Below are 16,642 nucleotides of genomic sequence, written 5' to 3'. Positions count from 1 at the left end.
TATGTGTGACCTATCAATGCCATCATCCTCAAAAGGAGCTGATAGGACGATAATCTCTGAGGTGTTTTCCAGATTTGTCTTGAGATTCTAAAGATATTCAGAGGAAATCTACTGTTCTTTTTATCACTATGTGTGATTAGTTGGCTGTGACGTAGACATGAATTTCAGGATTTGTATTTAGAAATGAAAAGGCATGAAATAGTAGAACAACTAAAAGATATTTTCCACTGAAATATTTATCCCCAAATACGGAATGGAGAATAAGTGCAATATTTCAGAGAAGTGTCTATCTTAAACATAATTGTACATATATAGAGTCCTTTGCATGCCAAATGACTATACATAGGGAAATTATGCATAGTGTGTGGCAACCTAACATTTTAGTTTTAAGAGCAAATTAAAATAGATCATTTTTATTAAAATATTCTTGCCTAAGATGTAGGTGCATATGGTATTCCCCAGCTTGGTAGGAACTGCTTTAATAGACATTATGAGCCTATTAACATCAAGATCATATATTCCATTTCTATGTAAACCTCTCTTATACCTATTCCAATATTTTGTTCATGATGTGCATTCGATAATCATTGTTCTAACGTTCTGTGATCCTGTCCAACATGACTTGATTTTCCCTGACATTTTAGGTAAAATTGCCTTAAATAAAAATTTCTGAAACTTACAGTCCCTAATTGTTCTTAAATATCTAGAGTGCAGTGTGTTCATTGTCACCCTCCTTGTCACATGAACAAAATGGGAACGCGCCACAACATGGTTGAAGCCATGGTTTCCACATGATGTTGTTCATAGAGAGCTGTTGGGAAAAAGGATGAGATGTTTTCTGATGCTCTGTTATGGCCTCCTTTAGTCTCTTAATCACAGTATGATAGAAGGGCTCAGTATCAGGAGAAAGAGGACTGGTCTCAGAGGGATCCCTTGAGAGATCAAATAGCAAAGGTGGATCATGGTGAGTTACATGCTCCCCAGAACATGGGCAGACTCCTCTCCCGTAGCAAGCTCCAGCTCCCTCTGGGTGAAAATTTGGAGTTATATAATGGACCTTCCAGACTTTGTTATCTACGATGAAAGAAAAACAGCATAGAGATGAGAAAGAGAAATCTATTGTCATGTGCTGTGTTACAAAGTGCTTTTTTTCTTTCCCTGGTGAGTGGAAATTGTTTTATACATATAATGGGAAAAATGTATCATTATTAACAAAGACTTTATGAGTAATGGTAAGATATTGTTTACTTATCAAAATCATATAATAAGCTATGTGAACATAATTTTAACATAATTCCTATCCTAGTAAAAATTTTGATTTATCAGATTTTTATTTTGTACATTTAAATGAAACCATACTCTAAAAGGCATCTTCTTCTTCCCCCACCAATATATTCATTTATTTCATTTCAAATTGAGATATACTCAACAACAACAATACAGAGAAGTGACCTCGAGTCAGGAAGACCTAGGTTTAAGTCCTGGGCCTGGGCACATAAAATGATTGTGTACCTCTGGACAAGTTACTTAACCTGTCAGTGGTCCAAGCACTATGAGTTGCAGTATACCATTAGAATGAGTTGCTTTGCATTATTAGAGGGAGTTTCCTCTCTGGGAGATACCCTACACCAGTGGGTCTCAAACGTTTTACACATTTAAAAATGACTGAAGACAACAAAAACCTTTTATTTGTGTGGTATACTGTAGCAGCAAGCACCCCAAGCGTCCTCAGGGTTTGCAGCTACCACAGGTTCTTGGATCTGCTTTGTTAAAGGAAAGCAACTCAAAATGGGTTAACAAGCTTACTTTAATCAGTCAGACCATATATCGTTTACCTTGTTCAGGAGAAAAGGTCAGCACCCCGAACTTCAGAATATACAGACAGTATTATCAAGACATTAACAAACTGTCCAACCATTACATCCATACCCAGTCAACATCTGGGTTTCCACATCTGGGTTTTTCAAAGCCAGGGGACTCTCAACAACGGCTTCCCAGAATTCAGATCAAATCACACAACATTTCTCAAAGTGAGTCCCAAAACAAAGCTACACATCAGGGCTTATATAGCCTTCTCCTGGCTCAAAGAATGTAACAACCTTATTGACTCACTGGCCAATCAAGAAGTATCTACTGGAAAACAAGCCTCCCTCCCCAGGCTTCAGGTGCATTTTAGCCTAGGGGCAGGGAAGATCTTCCAAATTTGCATTCCCATTACATATACACACACACATGTATATATACATACATTTGTAGAGAGGAAAATGTTTTAATTTCTAATATGCTAACATAGTCAAAATTTTCTAATATACAACAGTCCTCTGTATAGTATACCAGCCTGCCACTCAGAGAATAAACTCTTTTCATAATAACTTTTAATGATTAAGCCTGTAATAGCAGCATTGTACTTGTTTGACCTAAGATAAGGAATTATGACTGCTTCAAAATTCAACTTACATCTTCTTTCAATATCTAATTAGTTTTTACCTTCTGTACTGGTAATGGGAATTTAAAGATCTTCCCTGCCCCTTAATAGGCTGACTGTAATCACATGGAGCTTGTGGTGAAAGGAATTTGCTGAATGGGTGGAGCAGGAAGGGGTAGAACAGAGAATGAGTCAGAGCAGCTAGAGAAGAGGGAGAGAAAGGACGCAGTCAAGAAAACAGGTAGGATTGTGAGTGTTTGTTTCTGGGAAGGCTTAGGGATGCTGTTGCTCCCAGTAGTGATAATGTATATTAACTTCTTTGTATGATGGATTTGATTTTCTGGTGCTGGGACTTCACTTTCTAATGTCTCAATAAATGTTTTGTTGTCTTCTATATTGAGAGTCTGTTATATTTTCCATTCAGAACTACATCATCATGTTCTTAGTTGCTGTCAGTGCTGTGAATATTGCCTTGGGGATACAATTTCACGATACAATTCCCTCTGTAATACCAACCAGTATACAAGTACTGATTACCTATGTGTAGGGGCTAATATGCTAACACATTAGAAATAAAAATGTCTCAATATGTTATGTGTGAGAATACATATATACACATGTATGGTCATGCATACATGTGTGTATGCACATGCACATGTGTGCATGCTGTATATACACACATATACTCTCTCTGTCTCTGTCTCTCTCCCCATACATGTATCAGCTAGGTGGTACAGTACATAGAGTGCTAGACCTGGAATCAGGAAGATTTATCTTATCCCAATGGAGCCATGAAGAGCCAGACCCTACTGAAATGACTGACAATAAACATACACACACACATGCATACACACACACACGCATACACACACAGTTTTTGTTGTCTTTAATAATTTTTAAGAGTGCAAAGGGATCCTTCTATTGCCAATGTGATACCCATAGCAGCTGTATAAATATTTAGATGTAATCTCAGAGCTGAATCTCAAAATATGACAAACTGTCTTTCTCAAAGACAAAACCAAGACATTTATTCATATACCAGAAAACCAAATCCACCATGGTAATAAAGACATTGGCATATATTACCAATGCAGCGAGTACCAGCATCCCCAAGCTTTCTCTCCTTCAGGCCTCCCCACACACAAGCTCCCTTAGGCAGAATGACCCTCTCTGCTTCCCTCTGCCTCCTCTCTCTCTCACTTCCTGCTCTACCCTTTCAGCAAGCTCCTCCCAGCACAGGCTCTACGTGCCTCAGGATCAAAGTAGGTCACATGGGCCTATTTATGAGCAAGAAAGATCTTCCCATTCCATTAACAATACGATCCTGAAATCAAAAAGTTTGAGAACCACTGGGACAGGGTTTCTCCCAGAGAGGAAACTCCCTCTACCAATGCAAATCAACTCATAAATGCAGTATACATGCATACAAATGCATATGTGTGCATTTATATACACACCATATTAGAAATTTAAAAATCTTAATATTATTATAAAAATAATTTTAATTGTGTGGACACCCTGAATGGTTCCCAGTAGTCTCTGGACCATATTTTGAAAACTGCTGTATTATAGCAATGAAATCAGTTTCCTCTATCTCCCGCAACCTCAAAATTCTTTAATCAAGATTTTTCAATGTAACTGAAACTGATACTTTGTAAGATATAATTCATCTATCAAAATACAAAGATGAAATTCCTGTTCCTCCTATGAAAGCACATGAACCAACAAACATTTAACTCAATCTACATCAAGTGAAATGAATTTGGTTTTATCGCTGTGAGAAAAGGTCGGTACTCACTCTCCTTTTCGTGCCACCGCGCTGCATGTAAGTGAATCCCACAGTAGTGAAAGAGGAAATGGTGTTCTGAATGCTTAGCGGTTCCTTGCAGCAAAGGTATCAGGTTGTGGCCATCAATCACCCTGGTTAGATACAGAGTAGGAAAGTCGAGCAATACCTGCTTTGGAGTGCTAATTCAACATCTGTCATCTCAACTCAGGATAAAACCCAAAAAGTCCTGAACTGTCTATGACATCAGTTGTTTGACACAGATTTTTAAAATTTACTGCAGCTGAATTGTCCCTGTAAATAACCCTTGAGTCTCCAGTATTCTCTTTCATCTTTTCATTATGAAGGATTGCCAAACTATAAAAGAGTTGAAGAGGCAAAATTAATAAAAGGCATGTTAAGCTTGTATGTGTTTATTTTTAAATATTTTTTATTCATTTTTAAAAATTTCATTCCTGAAAGATTCTTACTTGAATGTAGTTGGTTTATTCAGAATGAAAAAGCAAAGAATTTTCCTTCATTTTTTAAAATTGACTTTGGTTCTCTTTACAAACTGTACCCTAATAAAGATTTATACACAAACATATACACAAATGCAGACATATATACTTACATCTACCACTACATATATACATATATAGATATGGATATCTTGCTTGTCAATGTTTTCTCATTATTTTGGATGCAGAAAAGGTGAAGTTTTTAGCAAATTTTAACTCTTATTATACTGTCTTCTCAATCTGACAAACATGCAGACCTACTCTGTGCAAGACTTGATTTTACACATTATATAATGATGAAACAACTTCAATTGTCATTGTTCTCCAAGCACAAACCAATCTATTTAATCTGTGAATTCCCTTTTGTTAAGAAAAGTCCAAAGCTAATTGCCACTGTGGAGAAATAGGAAAACTAAATATATTTGTAATGATTTATGACATAATGTGACATGACAAAATACTGCATTTGAAATAATTGTATAGAAGAATGTTTTCAAAGATATAAAAACCTTAGAAAATAAATAACCATCTTCCCTATTCTGCTATGTTATGACAAGTAAACATTAACAGTGTCTTCCTAAATGAGTGGTCTGTCAAAAACGACAGTTAATATAATGCTACAGATTATAGATTTTATTATTCAAATATTGTCACAATTCTTAAAAGCAAATGACCATAAATCATGCTGAATACACAGGAATAAAAGAAAAAAAAAACTTCTAAAGTAAGCCAAAAGTCACATTTCTGTACCTGTCATAGGGCATTGTACCACCTCCTAGATGAACTACGGTTGGGTAGATATCCATCAGACTTGTAGGTTCACCAATTTCTTGACCTGCTGGCAACACCCCAGGCCATCGAAATATTCCTGGGACACGAATCCCACCTTCCCAGCCTCCCATGCCTTTGCCTCCTACAATTTGAGTGACAGAGTAAGAAGTTACCAAAACACATTTATATAAACTTAGGTAAATATAATTTGAAGATGCATTATTGATTCCTAACCTAAAAAATGAAATCAAACACACTTATATAAAAATTTATTATACATCTAAGATAGACTAAAATAACACCTTCCTACTGATCACCTATTATTGCTTTGAATAAAATACAAGGAAACGACAGTTGGCTATCATTCTTGGTATTTTAAGTTCTTGTCCAATATCATTGTTAAGATATATAAATTCTGTCAGCTCTATATTATCAGTTTGAGTGTTACAAAGGACAAAAACTTTAGCTTTGTGACATCCTGTATGATTTCTTTGAATGTCATACATTTCAGATTGTTTTGCTAAAGGCAATCTTCAAAGCAGTATTAATTCAACTATATTCTTATGATGTGAGAAAAAAATGGGGAACAGATTGTAAACAGGTTCTGTTGTAGGAGCATATCAATAAAAAATTACCAAAAATTACAAAGTAGTTAGTAGATGAACTTGGATTGCAACTAAATTCTCTTGTCTCCTGATTTTGTCCCTTTCACTATTTACCAGACATTACCAGAACAATTTTAATATTTCTTTACTATTACATTTTTGATCTTCTAAGGAAAGATTCATTGACACCTTTGTATATTCCATTTGATCCACCAAGCTGAACATTTCCTTCTCTAGCCTCTAGATGCCCTCCATGGTCTGAAGTGAAGTAAATGAATGTTGTGTTTTTCAAGCCTTCTTGTTCAACAGCATTAAGAATTTTACCTGTGATAGAGAAATAAAAAGTTACATGAAAAAGTGAAACTGATGACCAATGATAGAAACAAGAACCTTTTAATTTGGGACAGCTAGGTGGTGGAGTGGATAGAGCACCAGGCCTGGAGTCAGGAAGACCTGAGTTCAAATCTCCCCTCTGACACTTACTAGCTGTGTGACCCTGGGCAAATCACTTAATCCTATTGTCCTCACTTTCCTCATATGTTAATATAATCTAGAGAAGAATAAAATGGAGTCATGCAGAACCAGACATGACTGACCAAGAAGGTTCCATCTTCCGTCATTCCTTTATAATAAGGAGGTATAAAGAACCATATTAACCCTAGTGATCTGGCTTGATTATTATGATTAAAATAATCTTTAAAACTTCTGTTAATTATTAAGTATTAACTGTTGACACACAATTTTGTTTTATGCAAACCTGAAACTAGAGTCAATCTAATTAAAATTTATATATAAACACAGGTTTAAAAATATTGTATATGAGGGGGTGTAGGGGTGAGGGTGGAGCCAAGATAGTGGAGCAAGGCCAATATATTCTCCAAGCTCTCCCAACCCCTCTACAAAAACTTTAAAAAGCATATCAAGTCAAAGCAGGAAAACCACCAAAACTTCATAGTGAGTCATTATTTAGGCCCAGGAAAACATAGGAAGACAGAGAGGTCTAAGAAAAAGTGGGTAAGGGGTGGCAAGGAGCACAATACTATGGAAGAACTACTGATGGTAGGTTGTGGAAGTGGCAGCAGTGGTGGTCTGAACACATGATCTGAAAAGAGATTGCAGGGGACCCCTGTTCTAGCACTGGGAGCAGAATCAGGGGCCTTTTGGCAGCTTTGTTGCCCATTAACAAGTTCTGGGCCACAGTTCCAGGGCAGAGAGAGGAGTTGCTAGGGTCTCTATCTGTATAAAGACCAGAGCTCAGATCAGTAGAGCAGTGACCCCACCTCTCCTCAAAACACACTTTCTTGGAACCATGGAAAACATAGGACACTTCCCACACCCCCAACCTCCCCCCCAAACCAGCTGTGAAAATAGCAGGGTGAAAAACCCTCAAGTGAGAAAATGATTCCCCCCTCACTGCAAGTGAGCATAACCCAATTCTAAGGTAAAGTTGAAAACCAAGAAATTGGAAAAATGAACAAATAAACAAAAGAATTTAATGATAAAAATAATTGCTATGGTTACAGAGAAGCTCAAGATTCAAACTCAGAAGAAGACAATGACTTGATAGCATCTGTAAGCAAAGTCTCATAGGAAAATGCAGGTAGGACACATACCATTAAAAAAATACTTAGAAGAGATAAAGGAAGAGAAGAAAAAGAAAAGCAAAGAAAATTTTAAAAATCAAATGAGTAGTAGAAAAAATGGAATAAGAAATGAGACCTATGCAAGAACATTATGGAAAGGGAATTAAAAGCTTGGTAAAAGAGATTTAAAAATACTAGAGAGGGGCAGCTAGGTGGCACAGTGAATAGAGCACTGGCCCTGGAGTCAGGAGGACCTGAGTACAAATCCAGCCTCAGACACTTAACACAAAAACTAGCCATGTGACCTTGGGCAACTCACTTAACCCCAATTGCCCTCCAAAAAGCCAAAAAAAAAAAAAAAACAAAGAAAATAATTCCTTAAAAATCAGAATTGGTGAAATAGTAAAAGAAGTATAAAATTTCACTCGAGAAAATAACTGTTAACAACTAAGCCTTGTCAAGTGGAAACCAATGGATCCATAAAACAACAAGAAATCAAAAAATAATAAAACGTAGCCTAGTACTGATTTTAAAAATAGAAGAAAATTTGAAATACCTCATAGGAAAAACAACTGACCTAGAACATGGACACAGGAGACATAGTTTAAGAATTATTGAACTAAGGGGAGGTAGGTGGCGCAGTGAATAGAGCACTGGCCCTGGAGTCAGGAGGACCTGAGTTCAAATCCAACCTCAGACACTTGACACAATTACTAGCCATGTGACTTTGGGCAAGTCACTTAACCCCAATTGCCCAAAAAGAATTATTGAGCTATCAAAGCAATTACAAAAAGACTTAGACATCCTATTTCAAGAAATTATAAAGAATTTCAATAACATTATTTCAAGAAAATTATAAAGAAAAACTTCCCACATATCTTAGAATCAGAAAGCAAATTAGAGATTGAAAGTATCTATTAATAACTTTCTGATAGTGAGTAATATCAACATAAAAATTTCCAGGAATATAATTGCCAAAATCCCAGCAGCTGAGAAAACCCCAGCGATTTGGGACAAAGCTCCCCTGTCTGGTAGCAGAGTCCTACTGTGGCAAAAAGCTCAAAAGTCAAGTAATTGAGTAGCAAAGGAACCAAAGCAAGCAGAGCAATCCAACTTTACATTCCTATTTTGGGGACAAAAAGGATCAAAGCATGGAACAGGAGGAAGACAGCAAAGTCGGAACTCCTGCACCAAAAGTTTCCAAGAAAAATACGAGCCAGTTACAGGCCATAGAGGACCTTAAGAAGGATTTTGAAAACCAAATAAGAGAAGTGGAGGAAAAATTGGGAATACAAATGAGAATAATGCAAGAAAATTATGAAAGGAGAGTCAACAACCTGACTGAAGAAAATAACACCTTAAAAAATAGACTAACCCAGATGGCAAAAGAGGCTCAAAAAGGCAAGGAGGAGAAGAATGCCTTAAAAAGTCGAATTTGTCAGATGGAAAAAGAATCTCAAAAGCTCACTGAAGAGAATCATTCCTTCAAAATCAGATTAGAGCAAATGGAAGCTAGTGACGTTATGAAAAATCAAGATACTATTAAACAGATCCAAACAAATGAAAAAAGAGAAGGCAATGTGAAATATCTCATTGGGAAAACCACTGACCTGGAAAATACATCCAGGAGAAATAATTTAAAAATTATTGGACTACCTGAAAGCCATGATCAAAAAAAGAGCCTAGAAATCATCCTTCAAGAAATTCTCAAGGAAAATTGCCCTGATGTTTTAGAACCAGAGGGCAAAATAGAGGTTGAAAGAATCTACCAATCACCTCCTGAAAAAGATCCCCAAAAGAAAACTCCTAGGAATATTATAGTCAGGTTCCAGAGTTCCCAGATCAAGGAGAAAATATTGCAAGTAGCAAGGAAAAAACAATTTGAATATTGTAGAAACACAATCAGGACAACACAGAATCTGGCAGTTTATACACTGAGGGATCAAAGGGCTTGAAATAGGTCAAAGGAGCTAGGATTAAAACCAAGAATCACCTACCCAGCAAAACTGAGTATCATGTTTCAGGGGAAAATATGGTCATTCAATGGAATAGAGGACTTCCAAGCATTCTTGATGAAAAAACCAGAGTTGAATAGAAAATTTGACATTCAGATACAAGAAACAAGAGAAGTACTTATCAAAGTTAAACTATTTACATTCCTACATGGAAAAACAATAATTGTAACTTTTGAAACTTTTCTCAGTATGAGAATAGTTGAAGGGAATAAAAATGTGTGTATGTATATATGTATATATATGTACATATATATGTCTATATAGGAGGCTATATGGGTTTATGAATACATATGTGGCTGTGTGTATATATGTGTACAGGTATAGATAGATAGAAGGCACAGGACCAATTTAATGGGAAGGGATGATACTTAAAAGGTGAAATTAAGAGGTGAGAGAAATATAATGAAAGGAGATGGGGAGAGACAGAATGGGGTAAACTATCTCATATAGAAGAGGCAAGGGAAAATGGTTACAATGGAGGGGTAGAACAGGAAGGCAAAAGGGAATGGGTCAATCTCATTCCCACTGAATTTGGCTTAGGGAGGGAATGACATACACATTAAATAGGGTATCTCACCCTACAAGAGAGTAGGGGGAAGGGGAAGAGAGCGGGGATGATGGAAGGGAGGGCAGGCTGGGGGGATGGAAGTTGGAAGCACCCACTTTTGAAAAGGGACAGGATCAAAGTAGAGAATAGACAAGTGGGAGGTGGGATAGGATGGAGGGAAATATGGTCAGTCTTTTACAATATATCCACTATGTAAATGTTTTGCATAGCTACACATGTAAAACCTATTGCTTATTATAATTGTAATTGTAATTGCTTATCTTCCTAGTAAGGTTGGATGACAAGGGAGGAAGGGAATGAATCTGGAATTGAAAGATTAAAAATCAAATGTTTAAATATATATATCCTATATTAATATTATTTTACATGTAACTGGGAAATAAGATATACAGGCACTGGGGCATAGAGATCCACCATGCCCTACTGGAAAGTTGGAGGGGGTATAAGAGAAGATGTCGGAGAGAGCAGATTGGAGGACGAGATATCCAGTGTGATTGCTATTTTGGGGTGGTTGGTAGGGGAAAAACAGGGAGAAAATGTGTAACTCAAAATCTTGCGGAAATCAATGATGCAAACTAGAAATTAATAAAGCATTTTATAAAAAGAAAGAAAAAAAAACTTTTGGCATACTGTACAAAAGAAATGCAATTCAAAATATCTCTGGTTTCATCTCACACCCATGAAATTGACATAGAAGACAAAAAGATTGTAATAATCAAAATCATAGGGGTTTCAGAAGAAAACAGGCAAACCATTCTTGAAAATATTTAAATCAATAATTTTTAATTAAATTAATCAATTACTGTTTTTTAAAGCAATCAGGTTAAGTGACTTGCTCAAGATTACACGGTCAGTTATTTCTGGGTGTGGTGCTAAGTATCTGAGCCCGGATTTGATCCCCAGGTCATCCTGACACTGGAGCTGGTGCTCTTACTCGCTGAGCCACCTGGCCGCCCCAATCAATTACTTTTTAATTAAAATAATAAAATTAATGTTTATTCTTGAAAATAATTTGTAACTGTTCTAGGAAACTGAGTGAAATATGTATAACTTTTGACACAACAATCCCATTACTAAGCATATAACCCCAAAAAACTCTGACAAAGCAAAGTTCTATATACACCAAAATATTTATTGTAACATTTTTTTTTTGGTAATACTAGAGATCTAGAAAGAAGGAAGATGCCCACTGGTTAGGCAAGGGTTAAACAAATGATGGTACAGGAATATGATGGAATATTACTGGAATATTATTTCTTATAAGAAATGACAGAAGAATTCAGAGAAACATGGGATGATGTAGATTAAAATAGATGCAAATAGATTAATAGAATAGAAAAGTAAGCATAAATGGAAATGTTTTATCTCTCTATATAGATATTATATTCACTATATTTATTATATACACATAAATATAATATGCGATATATATTACATATAAGCAGAGATAGGAAAGCCTTATATGTACGTATATATACTTTTTCTATTCCTGCTTATATCTTCTACGTACTTCTGATATCAGAATATATATGATATATATCAATATATATCAATATATATGAATATTATACACAACATATGCCATGTGCATAAATTTCAATGTCTTAACTACAACACTGCAAATGAAAAGCAAAAGAAAAGAAAAGAAAATGTTTTGTTATATAGTTGTATGACCAAACTCGTCCCTGGAAAAGAGATGAGAAAATGCATCCCCCTCCCTCTGTACAGGTTGTAGACTACATGTGTGGAACACTAAATTTTCTCACTGACTGGGTCAATGTGTTAGTTTTGTTGAATTGTTTTATCCTTCATTGTTATTGTAATAATTATTATAGGGATAGCTCTCTGGGTAAGGGAGAGTGCAAGGATTTATTATGAAGTTTATATGAAAACAAAAGATACCAGTATTTTAAAAATCACACTTCATAATCTCTGCTACTTCTTTTTTTCACTTTGGGTTTTTTTAATTTTTAAAAAATTTATCTATTTTTTAGTTTTCAACATTCATTTCTACAAGATTTTGAGTTACAAATTTTCTCCCCGTCTCTCCCCTACCTCCCAGCCTGAGACAGCAAGCATACTGAATACCCCTTATCCCAAACTGGTCTCTCTTATATCCTTGCCCATTTCCCCCTTAGTTTCTTGTAGGGCAAGATGGATTTCTATACCTCATTGCCTGTATATCTTATTTCCTGGTTGCATGTAAAATACAATTTTTAACATTTGTTTGTAAAACTTTGATTTCCACATTCTTTTTCTTCTTCCCTTCTCACCCACCCCTACTGGGAAGATAAGCAATTCAATACAGGTTGTACATGTGTACAACATGCAAAACATTTCCATAGTAGTTATGTTGTAAAAGACTGACTATATTTCCCTCCATCCTATCCCGCCCCCCCATTTATTCTATTTTCTCCTTTGATCCTGTCATTTTTCAAAAGTGTTTGCTCCTAACTACCCTCTCCCCCAATCTGCCCTCCATTCTATCACTCCCCTCTTATCCCCTTCCCTCCTACTTTCCTGTAGGGTAAGACACCTAATTGAGTGTGTATGTTATTCTCTCCTTAAGCCAAACCCAATGAGAGTAAGGTTGATTCATTCCCTTTCACCTCCCTGCTCTTCCCCTCCATTGTAACAGTTTCCTCTTGCCTATTTTATATGAGATATTTTACCCTATTTTATCTCTCCCTTTCTTCTTCTCCCAATATATTGCTCTCTCACCTTTTAATTTTATTTTTTAGATATCACCCCTTCCTATTCAACTGATCGTGTGCCATCTGTCTATGTATACATGTACACACATATCTCTGCTACTTCAAGGCAGAAGACAAAAGTTATTAGTCATATCTCAATGAAACATGTTTTTAAGGGTTTCATTCAATATTCAAGATAACATTAAAGAAAAAAATCATAAATTTCACTTACCCACCATCCAGTCCATCTCTTCTACATTGTCTCCGTATAAACCATGTTTGCTTTTCCCAAGGAACTCTTTGGTGGTAACAAGGGGAATATGGACATGCAGCAAAGAAACGAAGAGGAGGAATGGCCTATGCTTGTTTCTAAATGAATAAAACCATATTGGTAAGTTTTAGAAAGGTTTGATAAGAGATTTACAGGGTATATTCTTTTTGTCAATAGAAACTAACATGAAAAAGTTGCGTTGGTTTCCATGTGCAATGATATCTTTGTTATGGATTGCTCTGATGAATTCATCACAGCCTATGTTTTCTTAGAAAAAAACTTCTCAAGACTAATGTATGAGAAGATTCAAGACTACAAGAAGCTCCTGAACATCTTTTTAAAAAATAGGATTTAGATTACCTGGCAATAAATGAAATTGCTTCCTTTAGCATAAGAGTTGCTGTTCTTTCTAAAACCATTGGTTGTTCGGTAATTTCATAGTTTCTCATCAGGATACAGTTCCAATACCTTATAAATCCAAAACTGGAGTACCAGGAAATGAAAAATAGAAAACTAAGGGTAATCAGGCATATCAGTATTTTCCAGGAAACTGAGATTAAGCCAGCAAGTTTGCTAGTGATAAGTGTTAGCAGTCCAAGGACAATTACCTGGGTGTAAACCCAAAGTTTAGCTCTAAAGGCAGCATCTACTTCTGGAGGTTTGTTTATTTGACAATCATTTATAAGCGTAAAGGGCATGCCATAAAAATAATCAAATCCATGGCTTAATGGATGGTGGCAATGATCATTTCGGAATTCACAGTTCACTCCTTGGTGCCATTTTCCTGGAAACAAAAGGAAATAATTAAATTATCTTGAAGTTACATTTTATAGTGCTAAATAGTCTCTCAAAGTGTCTCTGCAATAACAATTCAATAGTTTATTTTCATTTATTTATTTATTTATTTATTCATTCATTCATTTATTTATTTTTAAGCAATTGGGGTCAAGCAACTTGCTCAAGGTTACACGGCCAGGTGTTTCTGGGTGGGTGCTAAGTGTCTGAGCCTGGGATTCGATCTCCAGGTCATCCCAACACTGGAGCTGGTGCTCTTACTCGCTGTGCTACCTGGCCGCCCCTCAATAGTTTATTTTAAAGAGGAAAACATAATAATAAAAAAGTAATTTAAGAAATATACATGATTAATAGTAGAGTTTTGTCAAGCTTCAATCTGTCAGTGATAAATACATTTGGTACCATGAGATTAAAGATCATGGGGCCATAAGATCCTATGAAAAAATTGTGAGATATTTTTTTATTTGTTCAATAAAAGCTGTCACAAAGATCTCTTCTTGAATATGTTGAGATAGTGAAATAATTATACGCCCTTTTCCCTAAGCTTTTTCCTCACCTATATCCCACCAATTTCCTCAGTTTCTTTCTGGGCTTTCCTTTGGGATCTGTGGAGCTGTATGAGCAAGCACCCCAAGCCTCCCCAGGGTGGCTGCATTGCTGATATAGGAGCCACCAGGGCAGAAAATGTTTTGGAGATGATCAAAACCAATAGTTGGGAAGAGCAGGAATAATTATAGAACAAAATTGCTTAGCCAGCTAATTATAATAAGCAACATAATAAAAAAGAAATGTTGTAACATTACGAAGCTTGAGACGACAGCTTTTCCTTGAACACCTTTACCGAGACAGGGATACAAGAGAATGGATATCCAACACTGAAGATAGAGGGTCAATTTTTTAATATATTGATGAGTTTTATTGAAGTATTTGATCTTTTTCTTTCTTAAAATTTTTTTTCCTTATAAGGGATGAATTTTCATGAGGGGGAGGAGAAGGAATACAGGAGGAAATCTAGAAAATTTTAAAATATACAAATAAAAATACTTTTAATAATCTTGGGTAAGTAAAGAATTAGTCTCTGTTGCTTGATGGTCTAGCCTTCCGCTTTCTCTCCCTCCTTAGACTTTTAAGTGAAAGAACTGTTCATTACTTGGAGATAAGAATATGAAGAGTGAATGTGGATTTTTTTTTAAATGGCAGGAATGATAAATAGCAACCTTACTTGGTCTTGATACTAGAATGAAGATATTGGAGAAATCAGAAATACTTTTATGGTTGATAAAGTATGAGATATCATAGCTTTAACTCTACAGGAAAAAAGAACTTGACATTTTCTGTATGCAAGGAAATAAAATGCTTTAGTAACTTGAAATAACAAATAGGATAAGAAAATGCTAACCCTGTAATTTCTGAATGCAGGAGGGTCAAAGTATGGGTGAAAGTATAACTTCTGAAAAACTCTTTAAGTTAATAAGTGTAAACTATTTTAGAACTTGGCCAGTAAGACAAGTGAAATGTGCATGGATAGAACAAAGAAAGTATTCATTGCTTAGGAATTCAGAATGAAAAGACTGATTCTCCGGAAAATATAACATAGTTATGAATTATCTAACAGGGCTCAGAAACACTTTTGATTTTAAAGGGATAATGATTAGTTTTTGTTTGTTCTTTGAAATAATGAAGTTCTCTAAAAGTCAAGCAATTCTAGTGCTAACATAATTAAAATAACACATTCTTATAGGCACCTATAAGTCCCGTTGTATATCCTTGCTGCTGTAGTATTTTTGCAAAAGTTGTTTCATTTCCAGGAAGTCCTCCTGAACCCCCATTCCATTGAAGTGCACGATATCCATTAGTGGCATCCATTCCTATTATGTATTAAAGAGAAAATTATTTTCCTTCTTTTTTTTCTTTAGTTATTTTTATTTCTTATTTCCAAATAAAAAATAAAGCAAGGTTATTCTAAAAACTGCAATACTACAAATTACAGCAATATTACAATTTGCAAAACTGCAAAAATAGTCTAAGCTTTTCTTCACTTTGGACCTTTGGTGTCAAACTCAATTAAAAATAATGGCCACTAAACCCAATATAAGAAGCCTTGAAGGTTGCATATTGACTTAGAAAACCATTTGTTAGCATTACCCATTTTCTACTGTACTTTGAATTTATTTTATTAAATATTTTCCAATTATATTTTAATCTCTTGGGGCTTCACTGGAGAGTGTTGCTGTCTGATGGAGACCTCAGGCCATGTTTGACACTTCTGCTATTGACAATTTAGTTGAGGAAGACAAAATCATTAACCAAAATTCACAGTCTAGTAAACAAAAGCAAGTACAGGGGAATAACTTATTCTTACACAAAGATATGGAGAACTCTTAGGAAACCCTAGAAATAAAATGGGAAAATAGCCTTCTTCATAAGTAACTCATGCACATGAAAACAGACAAGGAAATTTTAAAAAATCAATGCTCTTTTAACAAGATAAACCTGAATTAGTCTTTTCCTTCCTTCCTTCCTTCCTTCCTTCCTTCCTTCCTTCCTTCCTTCCTTCCTTCCTTCCTTCCTTCCCTCCTTCCCTCCTTCCTTCCTTCCTTCCTTCCTTCCTTCCTTCCTTCCTTCCTTCC

The 16,642-nt window shown here is 35.6% G+C and overlaps 1 protein-coding gene across 3 annotated transcripts in view; it reads right to left on the bottom strand.

Annotated features, from left to right (window-relative positions):
• Positions 1-218: 218 nt before the first annotated feature.
• Positions 219-16,642, bottom strand: part of LOC138149680 (arylsulfatase D-like) — a 25,239-nt gene continuing 8,815 nt past the window's right edge. For all 3 annotated transcript variants that reach the window (XM_069072853.1, XM_069072851.1, XM_069072852.1), the window contains exons 4-10: positions 15,758-15,880; positions 13,578-14,001; positions 13,179-13,315; positions 6,277-6,411; positions 5,462-5,624; positions 4,224-4,345; positions 219-1,074 (exon numbers count right to left, since the gene is read on the bottom strand). In XM_069072853.1, the coding sequence (XP_068928954.1) occupies positions 704-1,074; positions 4,224-4,345; positions 5,462-5,624; positions 6,277-6,411; positions 13,179-13,315; positions 13,578-14,001; positions 15,758-15,880 (1,475 nt within the window). In that variant the 3' untranslated portion in view covers positions 219-703. The remainder of the gene's footprint in view (positions 1,075-4,223; positions 4,346-5,461; positions 5,625-6,276; positions 6,412-13,178; positions 13,316-13,577; positions 14,002-15,757; positions 15,881-16,642) is intronic.

This window comes from Petaurus breviceps, unplaced genomic scaffold (genome assembly GCF_028583685.1).
Source record: "Petaurus breviceps papuanus isolate PSGF00001 unplaced genomic scaffold, PetGlider_PUasm1.0 90849, whole genome shotgun sequence".
Classification (NCBI taxonomy): domain Eukaryota; kingdom Metazoa; phylum Chordata; class Mammalia; order Diprotodontia; family Petauridae; genus Petaurus; species Petaurus breviceps.
Note: the sequence above shows the minus strand (reverse complement) of the source record. Positions and strands in the feature narration are given on the sequence as shown.